At 52.0% G+C, this 16279-nt stretch overlaps 5 protein-coding genes across 5 annotated transcripts; 4 read left to right on the top strand and 1 right to left on the bottom strand.

Moving 5' to 3' along the window:
* Positions 1-167: 167 nt before the first annotated feature.
* On the bottom strand, positions 168-1442 carry ASPACDRAFT_53610 (Zn(II)2Cys6 transcription factor domain-containing protein; the record flags this gene model as incomplete). Its single annotated transcript, XM_020202771.1, has 2 exons — positions 168-1280; positions 1374-1442. 2 exons carry the CDS (start codon positions 1440-1442, stop codon positions 168-170), a joined length of 1182 nt encoding a protein of 393 aa, XP_020054479.1.
* A 1879-nt stretch (positions 1443-3321) lies between these two features.
* Positions 3322-4372, top strand: ASPACDRAFT_80261 (RTA1 domain-containing protein). The gene is made up of 3 exons (XM_020205611.1): positions 3322-4027; positions 4103-4177; positions 4231-4372. The coding sequence occupies exons 1-3, from the start codon at positions 3333-3335 to the stop codon at positions 4322-4324; spliced, it is 864 nt and encodes a 287-aa protein (XP_020054478.1). The 5' UTR covers positions 3322-3332; the 3' UTR covers positions 4325-4372.
* A 427-nt stretch (positions 4373-4799) lies between these two features.
* ASPACDRAFT_1858147 (uncharacterized protein) lies at positions 4800-9321 on the top strand. Its single transcript, XM_020197586.1, has 8 exons — positions 4800-5611; positions 5693-5921; positions 5980-6090; positions 6153-6284; positions 6334-6522; positions 6585-6609; positions 6664-7263; positions 7321-9321. The coding sequence occupies exons 1-8, from the start codon at positions 5252-5254 to the stop codon at positions 9164-9166; spliced, it is 3492 nt and encodes a 1163-aa protein (XP_020054477.1). The 5' UTR covers positions 4800-5251; the 3' UTR covers positions 9167-9321.
* Positions 9322-9886: 565 nt separating this feature from the next.
* On the top strand, positions 9887-11341 carry frdA (putative FAD dependent oxidoreductase; the record flags this gene model as incomplete). Its single annotated transcript, XM_020203782.1, has 1 exon — positions 9887-11341. The coding sequence occupies one exon, from the start codon at positions 9887-9889 to the stop codon at positions 11339-11341; it is 1455 nt and encodes a 484-aa protein (XP_020054476.1).
* A 2367-nt stretch (positions 11342-13708) lies between these two features.
* Positions 13709-15320, top strand: ASPACDRAFT_123160 (CFEM domain-containing protein). Its single transcript, XM_020196600.1, has 4 exons — positions 13709-14118; positions 14179-14365; positions 14435-14658; positions 14716-15320. The coding sequence occupies exons 1-4, from the start codon at positions 14038-14040 to the stop codon at positions 14965-14967; spliced, it is 744 nt and encodes a 247-aa protein (XP_020054475.1). The 5' UTR covers positions 13709-14037; the 3' UTR covers positions 14968-15320.
* The last annotated feature ends 959 nt before the right edge of the window (positions 15321-16279 follow it).

The following is a 16279-nucleotide window of genomic DNA, read 5'->3' as shown; positions in this document are numbered from 1 at the left end:
GGTCAGTAAAGCTTTAGTTTGGGCTGTCCGTGATGTTATGTCGTGATGATTTCCTTTGGTCAGTAGCTGTGGGTAGTGCTCCGGTTTCGGTTGAAAGCAGGCACAAGCCATGCAAAAAGCCTAATGCAGTGCTGTTGAAGAGTAGACCGCGTTTGTTGCAGTCGATGTCAAGCTCTAATCTTCCGTTCTGGCCACTGCAAAGCACCTTCCCACTGTGCATCGCAAGGACGAAGGGCACTCAGTAGCTCAGAAACCAGCGCCCTACCCGAGTTCTTTGCCCACCACACTTTACCATCAAGCTCCATTAGAAGTGCTCCCCAGTGCATGAGAACTAGTAGCGCAAGAGGCTGACGACACCTCAATGCATGCACAAACTCCTTGCTAGCCATCGCAAGCCATCCTAGAATGGATGCTATATCGCGTGCATGGTTGTATCTACAGAAGCAGCGCCTCAGAAGTGCGATCGCTCCATCGATGATGCGATATTGCTCTTCACTAACGCTGTCCTGCATGGCGTGGCTCAAGCTAGTGAGTCTATCGAAGGCGGTCTCAGTCTCGGCGTCAAGAATGGAGAGTTGTGTTTCCCAGAATCCCTTTCGAGAAGTGACCAGTTGCGTGGACAGATGGTCGCGACTGAGGGTGTATATCTTGCTGACACCATGAAGCAATTCGAAAACGACGATGATGTTCTCGGTCATCGTGTTGGTCTCCTGGCTGTCAGAAGATAACCGAGGCAGGGCGATGCCGATGACTGTGGTGATAACCGAATGCGCAAAGACAGCATCGCAATTGGCCGGAGTCAGGTTGTCTATTGCGTGCCGGAACGGAGCAAATGCCCGGTCATGGTACTCCAACGCGGTGTCGATATATGACAGAGCCTCTGGAGGGTCCATGGTGGCAGCGATATGCAGCGAGGCAACTGCAAGCAGCCCACTCATGAGGAAGTCATGCTGGAAAGCTTTTCGCGCAATGACAGTCTGCCAGGTGTAATGGTCTACAGGCTCGTTGCACAGACTCTGATAGGTCTCCGTGGCGTATTTGTGCATCAACTCCAGCTCTCGTGTGCTAGCAAACTTTGGTGGAGCGGAGCTCCCGTACCGGGATAAAGTCCGGCTGTGGCTTGCGATTTCGGGGGACAATCCTTTGATGGAAGGAACTGAAGCAGATATAGAGCTGGTCGATGGTGAACCTATAGTGCCGCGAGCTATTGGGACCTTAAAGTATGTACACTTGAGCTCGCGGTTGGTGCAATTTGAGCAAGGTGGGCCTTGTTCATCGCACTATACTTGAACATTAGAGGTCCGGAGTTGGTGCATGAGACAAGGGATTTGACAAGCAAATCCGAGAGGCGGAGGAAAAGAAAGTCAACGTACCTTGACTCGGCGCTTTTTACACTGGTCGCAGCCATTGCGTGACTTTGTATGGGTCCTCCGAGGCGGCATCTTCCATTTCGACGGGGTTGCTGAGGGAGACAAATCAACGGTGATGCTCCCCACGTGGGGAGAGAGCGAGACACGCCGGGAAAGTCGGTGGAGGTCACGTGCATCGGACTTATCCGTCGGCCGGCAGTTCTGGAAGGTTACCCACTACGGCCACTAAACAAGCCACTGCTTGAGTATGAATCTCTCTTTCCGACTGCAGCATCAGCCTTGGGCTTCTGAACCACATTCAGCTTATGATGTCCTTTATTCAGTCTATTCATATCTTCGAAATACAAATAGCACATAAGCTCATCATGACTTTTTCCCAACACAGGTTCAGCACTGTCAACAAACAACCTATCAACATCAGACGGGCGCAGACACGCGCCTTCAGCATTGCCTTGTCCTGTCAGAGCTCAAACATTTTAGGCTTGGCACATGAGGCCCCATCTATCCTCAGTATAAAAGGCTAATTCCTCTAATGCATGCTGTCTTATATCTCAGACATTCTGCCAGTGAGCTCAGAAGCGTTGGTCCACACCCGCCGGCGCTGGGGGGCGAGCCGACCCACCTTAGAGAGCAGTGGGTCGAGTGCAAACGACGATTCAATCAGTTTGCCAGGTCCTTCGCAGAACTTGTACTCCGTACAACCCCTGGGGTCTCTTCGAAACTATTGAATTTAGCTCAGAGCCTCAGCCAAGCTTCCAATGGGGATTTGTCTGGTTTCGACTTAACTTCCCGCACAGCGCAGCTAATGTATACTGCTGTGGGCACTCAGCATTAAAGTAGGGTCAGAGGTCAGCCTTACAAGGAGGAGGGAAGTTATTGAAAACCCTTCAACCTCGTTGATTCACCACGCAGTGTGCCAGCAGCCGTAGTTTGCTTTGATTACCCTCATCATTCATTCTATATCATCCTTTCTGAGAACTGAGAATATCGAAGTCGTTAAAGAGCTCTGTGACCTAACTACGCCACGGGGAACTTTCAGATGGTCTTGTCGTCATTTACCACGTCAGGAGAATGAAGCTGACTGAGTTGAGATATATGGATTACGAGGTAGAAGCTGGTGCAACTGAGAAGGAGTGATTTGTTAGGCGATTTGCTCTTGGATACTATCTTGCGTCCGGATCTTGTTAGATTGTTATTATAAACGAGGATGGCGTTCTAGAAAGACGACGGCAATGAGATCCGACATGGAGAATGTATAGCTGATGAATCCGAAAGAACTTCGGCGTCGAGGTTAAATTTAGCCTCCATGCATTTCGACCTAACTAGCTGGAGGTCTTCGAACAGACTGGCCGTCTGCCCCAGCTGTCATATGCAGCTGCCCCGTTCGCTGCGCTATCTAATGCAGATAGCGTCGCTTGTGAAGAAAGTTAAGATCACGTTACTTCCCACCGCTTCTTTGACCATGGGACCGAGAAGAGAGAACGCTGATTAATGCGTGTTGACCTGAATTAGCCGAAGATGAGGTCGAAAGATTCAATCGGCTCTCCCCGCTTGTGGGGCCTTGCGAGAACGAGAACGAGAACGAGAACGAAAGCGACCCAATCACCGTGGTTATCGACCACGTTTTTTTCTGATATCGATCCACCAGTCATCAAAACGCCAGCAAATCGGGGTTAAGGACCAATTTAAACAATTCCCCGTAATAAAATAGGTCTGATCCCCCCTCAGGCCTCCAGATTACGAACATGAATCCTTGTCGGAGACAACACGTCCATCTCTTCCTTTCTTCTTTGTCGTTCTTTTGCTTATCATAACGGTTGTTCCTGCATCGCGTTGCCGGTAGAGCTTTTTATTCCCTCATTCTGTTCTTGTTGGTTTCCAAACGTCCATCACGATCATATAGACTTAATCAGCAGAAAGTTTCACACTTTGAAATCGGCAAGACTCTTCCAAACCGTCACCATGAGTTACGGCACCTGCGAAAAGGTTTCGCTAGAATGTCCCGTCGAGGCGACCACCTACGGCTACTACCCCAACCTCGGCGGCAACATTTTCTTCGCGGTCTTCTACGGCATTCTGGGCGTTTTCCAGCTGGGATTCGGCATCTACTTCCGCGCCTGGACGCTGACGATCGCCATGGTCATTGGCACTTTCATGGAGCTGGCAGGGTATATCGGTCGCATACAGATGCATTACAACCCCTGGAACGAGGACGCATTCAAGTTACAAATTGTCTGCCTCGTGCTGGCGCCCACCTTCGTCGCCGCGGGCATCTATCTCACCCTCAAGCACATCGTCCTCTCGCTGGGGCCGCAGTACTCGCGCCTCAAACCGCGCCTCTTCACCTGGATCTTCATTAGCTGCGACGTCGGGTCCCTCGTCCTCCAGGCGGCCGGAGGTGGTGTCGCCGCCGCGGCCGGCAAGACCGACCAGACCCTCCTGCAGGTCGGAGACGACATCATCATCGCTGGTATCGCGTTCCAGGTGGCGACCATGTCAGTGTGTGGGCTGATCGCGCTGGAGTTTTTCATTCGGGTCGTTCGGCATGGGCCTGGCTTGGGCGGTGATGTCAACGTGGAGGGGGTGAAGCATATTCGTCTGGTCATCTATGCGGAGATCTTCGCGTATTTCACCGTGTTGATTCGGTGTATCTATCGGTAGGCTGCTTCCTTTTGCATTGTTGTTGAGCTTACACCAATAAGATGATCGCTAACGATGCTCTTGTTGGACAGTATCCCCGAGATGGCTGGTGGATGGGGTAATCCCCTGATGCAGAAGGAAGACGAGTTCTTGGTGCTGGATGGAATGTATGTCGATTTCCCTCGAGTGCGCACTGGTACCTGGCTAACATGTGTGATAGGATGATCGCATTGGGAGTGGCCGCCCTTACCGTCGTGTATCCGGCGTTTTTCCTGCCGTCTATGCGGAAGGGACGGCAGACGGAGAAGGCATAGATGTTTTTGTTTATTGACATATATACACATACAGATATAGATACCCTGAATTTAAGTTGGTTGCTTTTTTTATATGAGATGAAAAAGTCTGAATCAAGCTAGACAAGTCAACAGTGCTTCCGTTCTCTGCCTTCGAGAGCAGAAGCACTTTCATAGCGTCTTTTTATCCCCGGAGGTACCACCTAACTCGCGACATACATAAACTGACGATCAGATTGGATAGGTCACATACTGAAAACGCCACTTCGTCATTATCTGTTAGTGATCGAATAATATTTACAATATCAATAAAAATTTCACTAAGAATCTTATGTGCCTTAGTTTTATGACAAATATAAAATAATCCCAAAGTTGAAAGGCATAAAAAGAATGATAATGTTTTCTTTACTTCCTTGGTGAAGATGCTAAAGATATTAAGACTTCCTTTATTCCAAGAACCAAGATTCACAAAGTATGGAGATTTTATGAGGTATCGATAGGATTTAAAATCTCAATAAGTAGCTCTAGTATTATAATAGTGAAGGAAGCCACCCCAAGTCAGCAACAATCCCGATCCACGGCGAGTCACCCAACCCCGCATTAGCGCCTTGATGGACGGGGGACTTTTCCCTGTCAACAATGTGAAGACTTGTACTGTCCACTATAAAAAGGACTGAAGGGCGTAGTAAAAGAATGTCCATGCCATCCCTGCCTTCAAGGATTCCGGACGTACCCAGACCTATCGTAGGTATCGTAGCGAACCTGACTCAAAAGCCATGGTGTTGCGACAAGCATCGCCCCCGCCAGCAGCTCCGCCACTCTGATGACTCTCTCTCTGCTGCGGCCCTCGAATAATAAGTCGCCCTTCTCTCCCCCTCCGACTTAGCCTGAACTTCAAAACCTATATCACGACCCTGGGCACAAATCATACACATCTCGCCCCGCACAATGGACGCACGCAAGTCCAATCGCAACGATGTCGCCAGCGAGAGCACATGCTGGCAAGAAGCCTCCGCCAGGCTGCGCACGGAGCATCCCCAGCTCTACGCCCAATTCGAAGGGATATCCGGCGCAGATCTGTCCGGCCAGATCGTGCAGTCGATCACGGAAAGCCAAACGCACATGTTGAATGGAGATCCACCTTCCCCGTGGAAGCACCGCGATGCACGCGAGAAAGCCAAAGTACGACGGGCCATGGACACGATCCTCCGAGCCGTGACGGTGTTCAGGGATGTGGGCAGCGCGGTCGCGAATCTCGACCCGTCCCATGTCGGGATCGCTTGGGCGGGCGTCAATCTGATCTTGCAGGTATGCTTCATTCCCATCTTTCGAAGCTTCGCTAGAGGTAGCGTGGGTCGCTCGAGATAGCTAACCCAAAAAGTGCCACAGCTCGTGTTGAGTGGCGCCGAGCAGAACGCTGCCGCCCTGCAGGGGCTCGCGCACATCTCTCCCATGATCACGAGATATGCAAAAGTGGAGGAGATGTACATGGAGCAACGTCAAAGGCACGAAGCGATAGATCTCAGCAAAGACTTCAGGGCGCAGGTCGTCAAACTCTACGTCGGTATATTGGTATATCAGGGGACAATCATCGCGCACAGCAAGCGGCACCGCATTGGTGAGTTTGTTTCCCCCCGACCGGTTTCTTACTATGTACTGATTCTCCTATTGTGTAGTCCAGTATGCGAGGGCAGTTCCAAAAGTTGATGACTGGAGCACATTATTGCAAGATATCATGGACGCGGAGGCAGAGTGTAGGAAGTTTACTCGCATTTTCGATTCGGAAGGTATATCGACCATGTCCCCAATCTTGGAGTGGAGACTAGGCTTATAAAATGTGAATATCCAGAACACAGAGTCCGGCACTGGGAGCTCAAGGACATCTTGGACCAACAGGACCAGCAAATGGAAACATTGTCTCGTCAGATCGGCGATATACACGTGCAAAGTGACGCACTATTCGGCCATGCTGATTGGCATGGTACGTATTAGATGTAAGACCCATTAGCAGACAACTAAAATCAGAGCAGAGAATACGGAAATTCTTGAATGGGTCTCAACTACCTTGCCCGGCGACGATCATACCCGGATTCTGGAGCATGGAAAGCTGGACAGCGACTACGCCAATTCAGGAGAATGGCTCTTTTCCCGACCGGAGTTTCAGTCGTGGAGTAGAGCCGACGACGACAGCCAGCCAGTACTCTGGCTGCCTGGACCAGGTAAGCGACTGTTGCCCTGTGGATGAGATTCCATCGCTAAAGCTAGTTTGTTTGGTGTTCAGTTGGCACAGGCAAGAGTTCCTTGATGTAAGCTGGCCTCTTGTGTATACCAAGTCGGTATCTAATAGGAGAGTTCCAAAGGTGCCTTGTTATTGAACAATGTCGGAAACGATTCCTACCCGTTGGCAAAGAAGCTCATCGACTCGCATTCTATTACTTTTCGAGAAAGCAGGGGACAGAGGAAGCAAACAGTCCGAAGACTCTGCTCCGAAGCCTTCTGCGTCAATTAGCTTGGTCACCAATCAATCTCTCGATTGCACCCGTCGTCAAAGAGAAATACCGACAATGGCAGCAAAGTCAGGGCTACGGGGGCCGTGGGCTGCTGACAGATGACTGTATCAAGCTGATAACTCAGCTCATCTCGTCCCAGGATCATACAAAGATCATCATCGATGCTTTGGATGAATGCTCCGACTATGATGAGCTCCTGTCTAATCTAGAAGAGATAATGTCTGCAAGCCAGGGTAAAGTCAAGTTTCTACTTTCGAGTCGGATGAATGTTCCCGTGCAGCAGACCTTTGTAGAGTGTGCCCGGGTGGATGTCGGTCGCGACAGTAAAGAAGACATCGATTACTTCATCAAAACCAAGATCCAGCAGAACCAACGACGTCTGCGTCAATGCAAAGCGGTGCATCTTGAGGACCGAATGATCAGAACACTGAGTGGCCGCGCTCAAGGAATGTGAGTGCCAGGAACGCAGTCCCCGATGTCTCGATTTTCGGTTGACAGAGAATACAGGTTTCGATGGGTCGAACTGCAACTGGATATATTCTTCAGTTCCAAGTCTATTATCCGGCGCCGGGACGTCTTTGAAAGAAAGCTTGACCGGCTTGAGATGGAATCTGGAATGCCAGAGTTGGAGGAAGTGTACGACGAAATTTATGAAATGAACGCGCCGGGACTCGAGGACCGCATGGTTGCGGAGCGAGCACTGAAATGGATCATGTGTTGCCGCAGACCGTTGAGCATCGAGGTCCTCGTGAAAGCGGCGTCTCTCGACTCGGAGGGGGACGTGGACGAGGCAGTGGATGCCGACTACATGTTGGCCATCTGCAGTAACTTCATCATCATCGATCATAACCAGACGGTCCAGTTCGCGCATCTCTCGGTTCGGGAATATCTGATGAGCAGCGCAAGGCATGCCTATACTACCGCTGATGCGAATGCCCAGGTAGCAATGACCTCCCTCCAATATCTGCTTAGTGAAGGCTCTCAGAGTGATGCAGATGCAGGTAAAAGAGACGCATTGCTCGAGTACACAGCGTTGTACTGGCCAGTCCATTGTGCGCACGCATTGGTGGAGGCTGAGAGAGAAGACCCACTTCAGCAGCTCATTTTCAAGTTCCTAGCGCCTGAAGAGCCAAGCAGCGGCTTCGCCCTGTGCTCAAGAATTTGGGCAGCTGCTCTAGATGATTTCGATGCTCGGGAGGAGTTTTACCATCCAATTAAAGCCAGCCTCAGTCCAACGAACTCCCCAGTGTTCGCAGCATGTGCCTGGGGCTTCGCTATGGTGGTCAAGGCGGCGTTGAGTGGTGGCTTTGATCTGAACGAGCGTAATTGCGAAGGCGATACGGTCCTGGCGGTGGCAGCCAGCGTCAGCAATCCTGAAATAGTGAAGTTGCTCTTGCACGGCGGGGCAGACGCTAATGCAGTTGGAAGTATATGGGGCTATACGCCTTTACACTACGGGTCTCGCCCCTGGTATAACAGATCATCCGATGGATCGTCGCTCGAGGTTGTAAAACTTCTGATCCACCACGGGGCCGATGCTTCCAAGGCCATACAAGGGCCCGAGCAAAACCGGTGCACGCCTTTACATCTAGCGGACCACGACGATATAATTCGTATCTTGCTGGCCCAAGGAGCTAAGGCCAATGCACAAGACGCGGAGGGCTCGACTGCTCTGCACTGGGTGGCTAGATTTGGAAGTACCGCAACCGCACGGTTGCTTCTCGAACATGGAGCAGCGCCCGGTCTAGAAAACCACAATGGCCTAACCGCTTTACATGTAGCAGCAACGCATGGGAACGAGAAGATGGTAACATTCCTTACCACGTACCTAGGTCCAGAGTCTGATGCAGAGAAGTGGACGCGGCAAGCACGATTTCACAATGCGGTTGACAAGGGGGATGAGGCTCTTGTTCGGCGGCTGGTGGAGGAAGAAGAAGGCATCGACTTGCGGATGAAAAATTCCTGGGGGGAATCCCCACTCCACTGCGCGATCAACGGCGGGCATCTGCGGGTGGCGTCGCTCCTTCTCCAGAAGGGAGCCGATATCGATGCCAAAGATAAATTCGGCGACACTGCGCTATTGATTGCGTGCGCACAGAGAGGTGAGCAAAGGGTGGAATTCTTGTTGGACCACGGCGCAGACATCGATCTTAAGAATGACACACTGTCCAATGAACCCACGGCACTCTCGATTGCCACGGCCCTGGGGGAGCCGCAGCTGGTGGAGATGCTGCTACGTCGAGGAGCGGACCCACAAAGCGTGGACATGAACTCGCTGCAGCGAGAGCGATATGTTTCGCCTGAGCAGTTTGAGAAGGCGTTGGACGTGTTGCGTTCGTACTTGCCTGGTTAAAGAGGTTTTCCCCCAGAGATATCCTACGTCAGATTACACCATTCTGAGCTTCATACAACAGGGAGGTCTGTTTTTCAGGCTGTGGTGGTGGTGGTTTTCTGTTTTCTTTTTCCCAGTTGATTTAATTCACTGTGGTCGTTTTGATATACACCCTTCTTTACTCATTGTACAGATAGATTTAGATATATATTATGTTGACAATTGTACAGTTTGATTAGGACTATGGCTCAGAGACAGCAGGCAGCATGATGATAGTGCCTCCTTCAAAGCACATATACTTCTACTCACTGGCATCGGAGAAACACCGCCATTGAAAGCTACTAACCTCCGGCTGGTATGCTTAAAACCCTCCCGAGTCATATACTGGACATCGGTCCCCCCACCAATCAGCTCTCGTCTCAGACCGGTCGACTGTCTCCCTGGTTCAGAGTAAAACCCTCCATCAATGGGTATTATCCCTTAGAACACGGATCACGGACCACGGACCATTCCGGGAAAGCAGACTCACGTCCACGGCACAGCGACCAGGAGCAGTGGTGTGATACAGGACCTATTCGGCGATGCGGGGAAACGCTCGCACCGTATGATCGATCCTCTTCATCATCATCATCTCACACAACCTTTCCTTCTACAATCAACTTACCACTCTTCCACATCACCTTTCCAAATACTCATCTCTAACTACACATCCTTACCCAAACTCTACACCTCATTTCACTCATGTCCCCCGAACAAGCAGTCGTAGTAATCGGCTCCGGCCTGGCAGGCCTCTGCGCCACTACCCAGCTGATCGCGCACCGCATCCCCGTCATCATGCTCGAGCGCGCCGCCAAACCCGGCGGAAACAGCATCAAGGCCTCGTCCGGGATCAACGGCGCGCCGACGCGGTTCCAGCCCGCGCTCCAACACGACACTACGGACCTCTTCCTCGCCGACACGCTCAGCTCTGCCGGCGGCCGGCTCACCAGCTCCGTCGCCGAGGAGCGCGCGCGGCGCGAGAAGCTCATCAACACGCTGGTCACGTCCTCGGCGGAGGCGGTCCACTGGCTCGCCGACGAGCAGGGCGTCGATCTGAGCACGGTCACGCAACTCGGCGGCCACAGTCGCGCGCGCACACACCGCGGCGGCGCCGGCCAGAAGCCGCCCGGGTTTGCGATCGTGAGTGCGCTGCTGGAGTCGCTGGATCGGGAGCCGTTGTTTCAGCTGCGGACGAATGCGAAAGTCACGAGGGTGATTCAAGTGCAAGAAGGCCAACACGACGAGAAAGAAGGTATGCTGGGGGTGGAGGTCGATGCGGGGCAGGAGGGGGGGGATAATCGGACCGAGACGCTGTATGGGCCGTTGGTGTTCGCGACGGGCGGCTTCGCCGGGGATACGCATGGATTGTTGGAGAAGTACCGGCCGGATCTGGCGGGGATCCCGTCGACGAATGACGCGCGCGAAGGCACGCAGCCGCTGCTGGAGGCGGTGGGGGCGGCGGTCGTCGATATGGATCAGGTCCAGGTGCATCCGACGGGGTTCGTGGATGCGAAGGATCCCGCGGCCCTCGTGAAGTTTCTCGCGGCCGAGGCGCTGAGAGGTGAAGGGGGGATCTTGCTGGATGGTCGGGGAGGGCGGTTTGTCGATGAGTTGACAACGCGCGAGAAGGTCACCGCTGCTGTCATGGCGAGCGCGAGTCCGTTGGAGGATACCAGTCTGCGGCAGTGGGATGTCACGCTATTGATGGACGAAGGGGCGGCGGCGGCTGCGAAAACGCATCTCGATTTCTACCTGTGGAAGGGGCTGATGCGGAAGACCACGGTCGGCGAGCTCGCGCTCCCTCTCGTTCGCAACACGCTTCAGGGCTATGCCGATGTGGTCTCTGGCAAAAAGCCGGACGTGTTCGGGCGGACCTCGTTCGGGAACTGGACCTTGAAAGATGTGGGTTCCGATTCGGTGGTCTATGTGGGACAGGTCACGCCCGTGGTTCATTTCACCATGGGAGGCGTCGTGATCAACGAGTACAGTCAAGTGCTGGACAAGGACGGCGCTCCTATCCAAGGCCTCTGGGCTGCAGGCGAGATCACGGGCGGACTTCACGGTCAGAATCGTCTAGGAGGTTCTTCCCTCCTGGAATGTGTCGTCTTCGGGAGGATAGCCGGTGAGAATGCTGCTGCCTTCCATCGGGAACACTAGTATGAGTACCGTAGACAGATAGGGTTCTCATCTCATGATTCATGGCGTGGGGTGTTGTTTTGCCATGACGGCAGCGCTCGGACGTGTCTGATTCTGTGCAAGTATTGTCAATATTGTGTAAGTGTGGAGATAATCCTCATGAGCTATCAAGTTTCTGAAATGCCACAAGCTTTGATCATTTTGTCTTACGACCAGGAGGTGACAAGCTGGCACAAGGTTGATGCAAAGATTGGGTCATCCATAAATTGGTCTGTCTCTGTTTGTCGCAGGAAGTGACGGAGCGAACAAAGTTGCCTCAGATCAAGGCACAGGGCATGTAATTAGACTCCTGCCAATATGCTGCTTAAGTACAGTACATGGAGTAGAAAGTGCTATGTATATCCAATGGTAGGTTTGGGAAATGCAAGATGATGCAGCTGCATGTGGTCAGCCCTAGCAGATCAGCCACTCCCTTAAATTTTAGAATCAAATAAAGTTCTATGCTCAGGAGGGTCCAGGGGCTGTTAGGATTCGAAAAAACTTCTGCCCATGTTCTCTGAAGTCATAACTCTTTGGACTTCTTGTTCGCGGTAATGCATCATGGATCCCATTGTAGCGTCAGGGGTGGCCCTCGCATGCAACGATCGGAAATGAGGGTAAAGCCACATTCCTGGTCGTCAGGAGATTGGTTGAGAGTGTGACATGAGGGTGATGTTAACGGTGATGGTGACAGTGGGAAGTAAATCCCTTACAGCCTGGAGCAGTGCTGGACCCTCGCTCTTGTCCTTCTCAAAAGAGATGACGTCACTCTTCTCCCTCGGTCGAGCTCCGGGGCTGATCCCAAAGAGGAAAAGCAACAGCCGCTGGCGACTCAGTGCAGTGACTGCACCGCCACAAACAAAAACAACTGGAATTGACATTGACCGACCGCATTGGAAGCTTCTTTCTTCTCGAGTGGAGCGGAGTATTTTGATCGCTAGTGAATAAGACCCGATTTTTGTTTGGACCATGCTTCGACCACCAGATGGGGAACCTCCCACCAGTGCTCCACGACCAGTGCTCGAGCAGTTTTCTTATCCAGGATGACCTTGGTTCTGCGATGCAGTCTAGTCCCTAACATACCCCTCCTGCACCTCAGGATCTCAAGGTTCAGGCAACCTTGAGAGAAGTAAACAAAGGTGGCTGGTCCCAGCCCTCCCACGTTCACTACCTAGCCTATCTTTCGCGGCAGCCGAAGCTAATGGTCTGGGCGAATGCTGATAGATCCCGTGTTTGGTCCATGGTTAGCGACCGACTGGACAGAGATAAAGTTCGAGACTTCGAGCTGGTGGTGGAAAATTCAGCAGCCATTTCCCCACAGCTGCTGGGAAGCGATTCAAGCCGTGCGGTGCCCGGTTCCCCTCATTGCCCAGTGCAGTGTCTGTAGTGTGGGTGGACTATGACATCCACATCCATAAGTGGCTAGTGAGCCGACGGTCAGCCACATCAGCGGTGGGCTGATTGACAAAGGGCCCAATAAGGATCGGCAGCGACGATCCCCTGCATCCATCCTGTCGGTCTTAACCAGCCAGCAGCGACCACCAGCAAAACCCTACTAGAGTATCCCTAGTCAAATCTTGGGTACCCAGCATGCAGTGGCATCGACTCTGACGTAGTTTGTAGGACAGCCCATCTCTCATCGTGCCGTCATTCCTACACAAATCTCTCCGATCAGAGAACCACCCGCTCAAAGCATTCAACAATCGAACCGTCGGCCATTTCCAAAGCCAGTCAATGCCGCCGGAAAAAAAATGAACCCAAATGATAACATACACAGTAGAAAATTCGGTGAGCCGACCGTCCAGATAGACTGAGGCAGACCAATGAAGCTCGAGATGTCGATGATGGGTGGAGTTCGGAGTCTGGGTCTGGGTTGATCGCAACCCCCCAGCCACAGCAAGCAGTCCCTTTTCCCGGAACCCCATCTGGGCGCATCTGCAGCGCTGTTGATTTTGGCACTCGTGATAGCCAGTGGTTGCAGTGCACTAATGCATCCTCCTTCACAATCAACCTATGAGGGCATTGTAGGGCTAGCCAGGAGCTTCAAAGTGAGCCACGGCAGTCAATCTAACAGGCTGTTGCTGCGTAGAGGTCAAGCACGATAGGGCTAGCTCGAGTGGAGATCATGACTCCATGACTTCACCCGGCACTGTGAAGCTGTCCTGAGCCACGTTGGCTGGACAGCTGCCTGAATAACAATCATCCATCGGCCAGTGACGATCGTGCTAGTTGGTCTTAGACTGATGCTAGGTAGAAAAAAGAAAAATCCAAAAACAATAAAAAATAAAACAAACTGGAAAGGAAACTAAGTGGACAAACAAGAGTGGAAATTAGGGATCAACGCAGCGGGTAAAAGAAAAATAAGAAAGAAAAAAAAAAAAAAAAAAACAAACAGTCTCGATACGGCCATCAACAGAAAGAAGGAAAAGGAAAGCACTTCAGGCGATGAATGATTTGCGCGCTCTTTCCCACCTCCTCATAACTTAAATCGGCTCATCTTCCCCCTCGTTGCCTCTCACTTCTTTTCCTTCTCTCTTCCACATCAACCATCGTTCCGTTCCACAACACTCGTCTTCGTGCTCCGCGTCGATCACTTCGTTGATACCCTCTCTTGTTTGCCTCCCATCGCTGCTCTAACCGTCCTCAATAACTGCGCGTGCCAGCTCTCTATCATCAAAATGAAGACTTTCTCGCTTTCCATGGTGCTGTTGGCTGCTGCCAACCTTGCCAATGCTGCTATCTCCGTCAGCGACTGCGCAGTATGTTTACCTGACAGCAACAAGTGCTGGTCGATGGCGACTGACTTATTCGCGTTCTAGCAAATGTGCGTCAACAACATGAACAACAAGGCTTCCGAGTTGGGTTGCTCTAGCGGCGATCTCAGCTGCTTGTGTAACAACGTCGACTACAGCTATGGTATCCGCGACTGCACTGCTCAGGCCTGCCCTGGTGACAACGCCGCCGCTGTGCTGTCCACGGCTCTGGCTTCCTGCCCTAGCTCGACTAGTATGTGACCACATCAGCAACACTGGGGTGTGATTCTTGACTCGAAAGATGCTAACCTGCACTCTGCAGGCGGCTCTAGCTCTGGTTCGTCGGCCACCGGAACTGCCTCTGGCACTGCCTCTGGAACCACCACTGGCGTTGCAGGCGTCTCGACCAATTCTGCTTCGACCTCCAGTGGCAGTGGTACCACCAGCGGTACCTCCAGCGGCACGGGTGCGGCTACCACCACCACCGTGACTACTGGAACCAACTCTGGTACCACCAGTGGCGCATCCACTACTTCTGCTGGAACCGTGGGTATCCTCTCGTCTTCTCCCTCGAGCTAATATGCTGACCATACCAAGACCAAGACCACCATCACTAGTGCCATCACCAGCACGACGCTGAGCACTGCTACTCTCAGCAGCACTGGCTCTTCGGCTTCTGGCACCGGTTCTTCCTCCACCGGCAGCTCCGGTAGCGGCTCTTCTGGTAGCTCCTCCACCGGCACCGGCACTGCCCCCGCAAGCTCTTCGACCTCCACCGGTGCTGCCTCTCAGTTGAACGTCGCTGGTAGCGGTGCTCTCGGTGCTTTCGGGCTTGCTGCCATGCTTCTCATCTAAATGAATGATTACGATAGGTTGGTCGCTTGAACTTGGCTGCGGTCGCGTCCAACATCGAAGCACAACTTGACTCGGGTGAATCTCACTATTACGGTTTATGACTTGTGATGTTTCTAATGCGGCTTGTATATTCTAATATGACGGGTCATGCGATAATGACTAGTAGATAATGTGCCAGTCTCCTGCTCTGGCCACGGGGGTTAGAGCAGGGCGGATGGATTAATGGTATGCAGGACTTGTCATTAGCTTCTTGAATCAATACATTCTTTGAATTCTGCTTCCCTCGCAATCTTGTGATCTTCCTCTGGAGAAATTTCTCAGGGACTATGCCATTAATGCGATTTGCATTGTGCAGTTGTAGATGGGAGGGTCTTATGAATCCAGATGTCTGTGCGTTGAGATTTGAGCGTACACGAAAGAAATATCAAGTAGAATGAGTAAGTCGACTTCGAGAAGCGACCTTAATGGTTCCAAGGAATGTCACCTCGATGACTTGCAGATCCGGTATGCAACCGTCAATAGACCGGCCCCACACGAGCATCAAGCTGAACAAAGCTATTGTTATCAGGACCCCGCCTTCCCAGCAGGGCATTCTCCTCCCAACAACAGTGGATAATCGGATGACTGATTGCATGCATATTTGACATCTGATTTTTGCATGGCCTACGACTTGGAGAAGATTGTATGTGGAACAGCTTTGATCGTAAAAAGTCACTTCAGCAGCTTCGTCAGAAGCGAACTGATTGACGGTTTATACCCCGAGTCATGCCGCAGCGAAGCTCACCTTCGATGGATTCTCGAAGGACTGCGGTGGGCATGGGTTGCGACGCGTTCATTTGCCGGTTGTTGCAACCGTCAAGGCGGGGATAACGTCATTCAGGGACTCTGAGGACGATCGCCGCCCGTTCTAGCCCCCCATCAGCATCATTATTCATCATATCTTCTACTCGACAGTTGTTTTCCAGATCCACATACCTCATACCCTAACCACTGCCCATCGATGCATATTGCCTCCCCCCAAATTGAGAATCTGACTAAGTGAAATAGCTGTGCTCACTGTTTGTGTGTCTGTGTAGGTCTAAGCTCCCCCATACTTCGCCCACCTCACTTTACCCTCATTGTGGCGAACCCTTTTCATTTCTCCGATGGCGCTCCATGCCATTCATGACGCCGGTATGAGGTCAATTGCGTATGTCCACCATCAGCGAAGACGAACGGAGCTCCAAGCTACCAGCACGATGGATGCTATTAAAATGAGCCCAAAGTTGAACCTTGGAGTGAGAAAATCCAAGCCTTGTAGCAAGGAAAACAA

Source organism: Aspergillus aculeatus (genome assembly GCF_001890905.1).
Source record: "Aspergillus aculeatus ATCC 16872 unplaced genomic scaffold ASPACscaffold_12, whole genome shotgun sequence".
In the NCBI taxonomy this organism is placed as follows: domain Eukaryota; kingdom Fungi; phylum Ascomycota; class Eurotiomycetes; order Eurotiales; family Aspergillaceae; genus Aspergillus; species Aspergillus aculeatus.
The sequence above is the reverse complement of the archived record's forward strand: the minus strand, read 5'-3'. Positions and strand labels throughout refer to the sequence as shown.

Coding starts and splice junctions, on each gene's coding strand:
- ASPACDRAFT_80261 (XM_020205611.1), top strand. CDS start 3,333: ATGAGTTACGGCACCTGCGAAAAGGTTTCGCTAGAATGTCCCGTCGAG. Junction 4,028..4,102: donor TTGATTCGGTGTATCTATCG/GTAGGCTGCTTC, acceptor CTTGTTGGACAG/TATCCCCGAGATGGCTGGTG. Junction 4,178..4,230: donor TTCTTGGTGCTGGATGGAAT/GTATGTCGATTT, acceptor CATGTGTGATAG/GATGATCGCATTGGGAGTGG.
- ASPACDRAFT_1858147 (XM_020197586.1), top strand. CDS start 5,252: ATGGACGCACGCAAGTCCAATCGCAACGATGTCGCCAGCGAGAGCACA. Junction 5,612..5,692: donor GCGTCAATCTGATCTTGCAG/GTATGCTTCATT, acceptor AAAGTGCCACAG/CTCGTGTTGAGTGGCGCCGA. Junction 6,285..6,333: donor CGGCCATGCTGATTGGCATG/GTACGTATTAGA, acceptor AAATCAGAGCAG/AGAATACGGAAATTCTTGAA.
- ASPACDRAFT_123160 (XM_020196600.1), top strand. CDS start 14,038: ATGAAGACTTTCTCGCTTTCCATGGTGCTGTTGGCTGCTGCCAACCTT. Junction 14,366..14,434: donor TTCCTGCCCTAGCTCGACTA/GTATGTGACCAC, acceptor TGCACTCTGCAG/GCGGCTCTAGCTCTGGTTCG. Junction 14,659..14,715: donor CCACTACTTCTGCTGGAACC/GTGGGTATCCTC, acceptor ACCAAGACCAAG/ACCACCATCACTAGTGCCAT.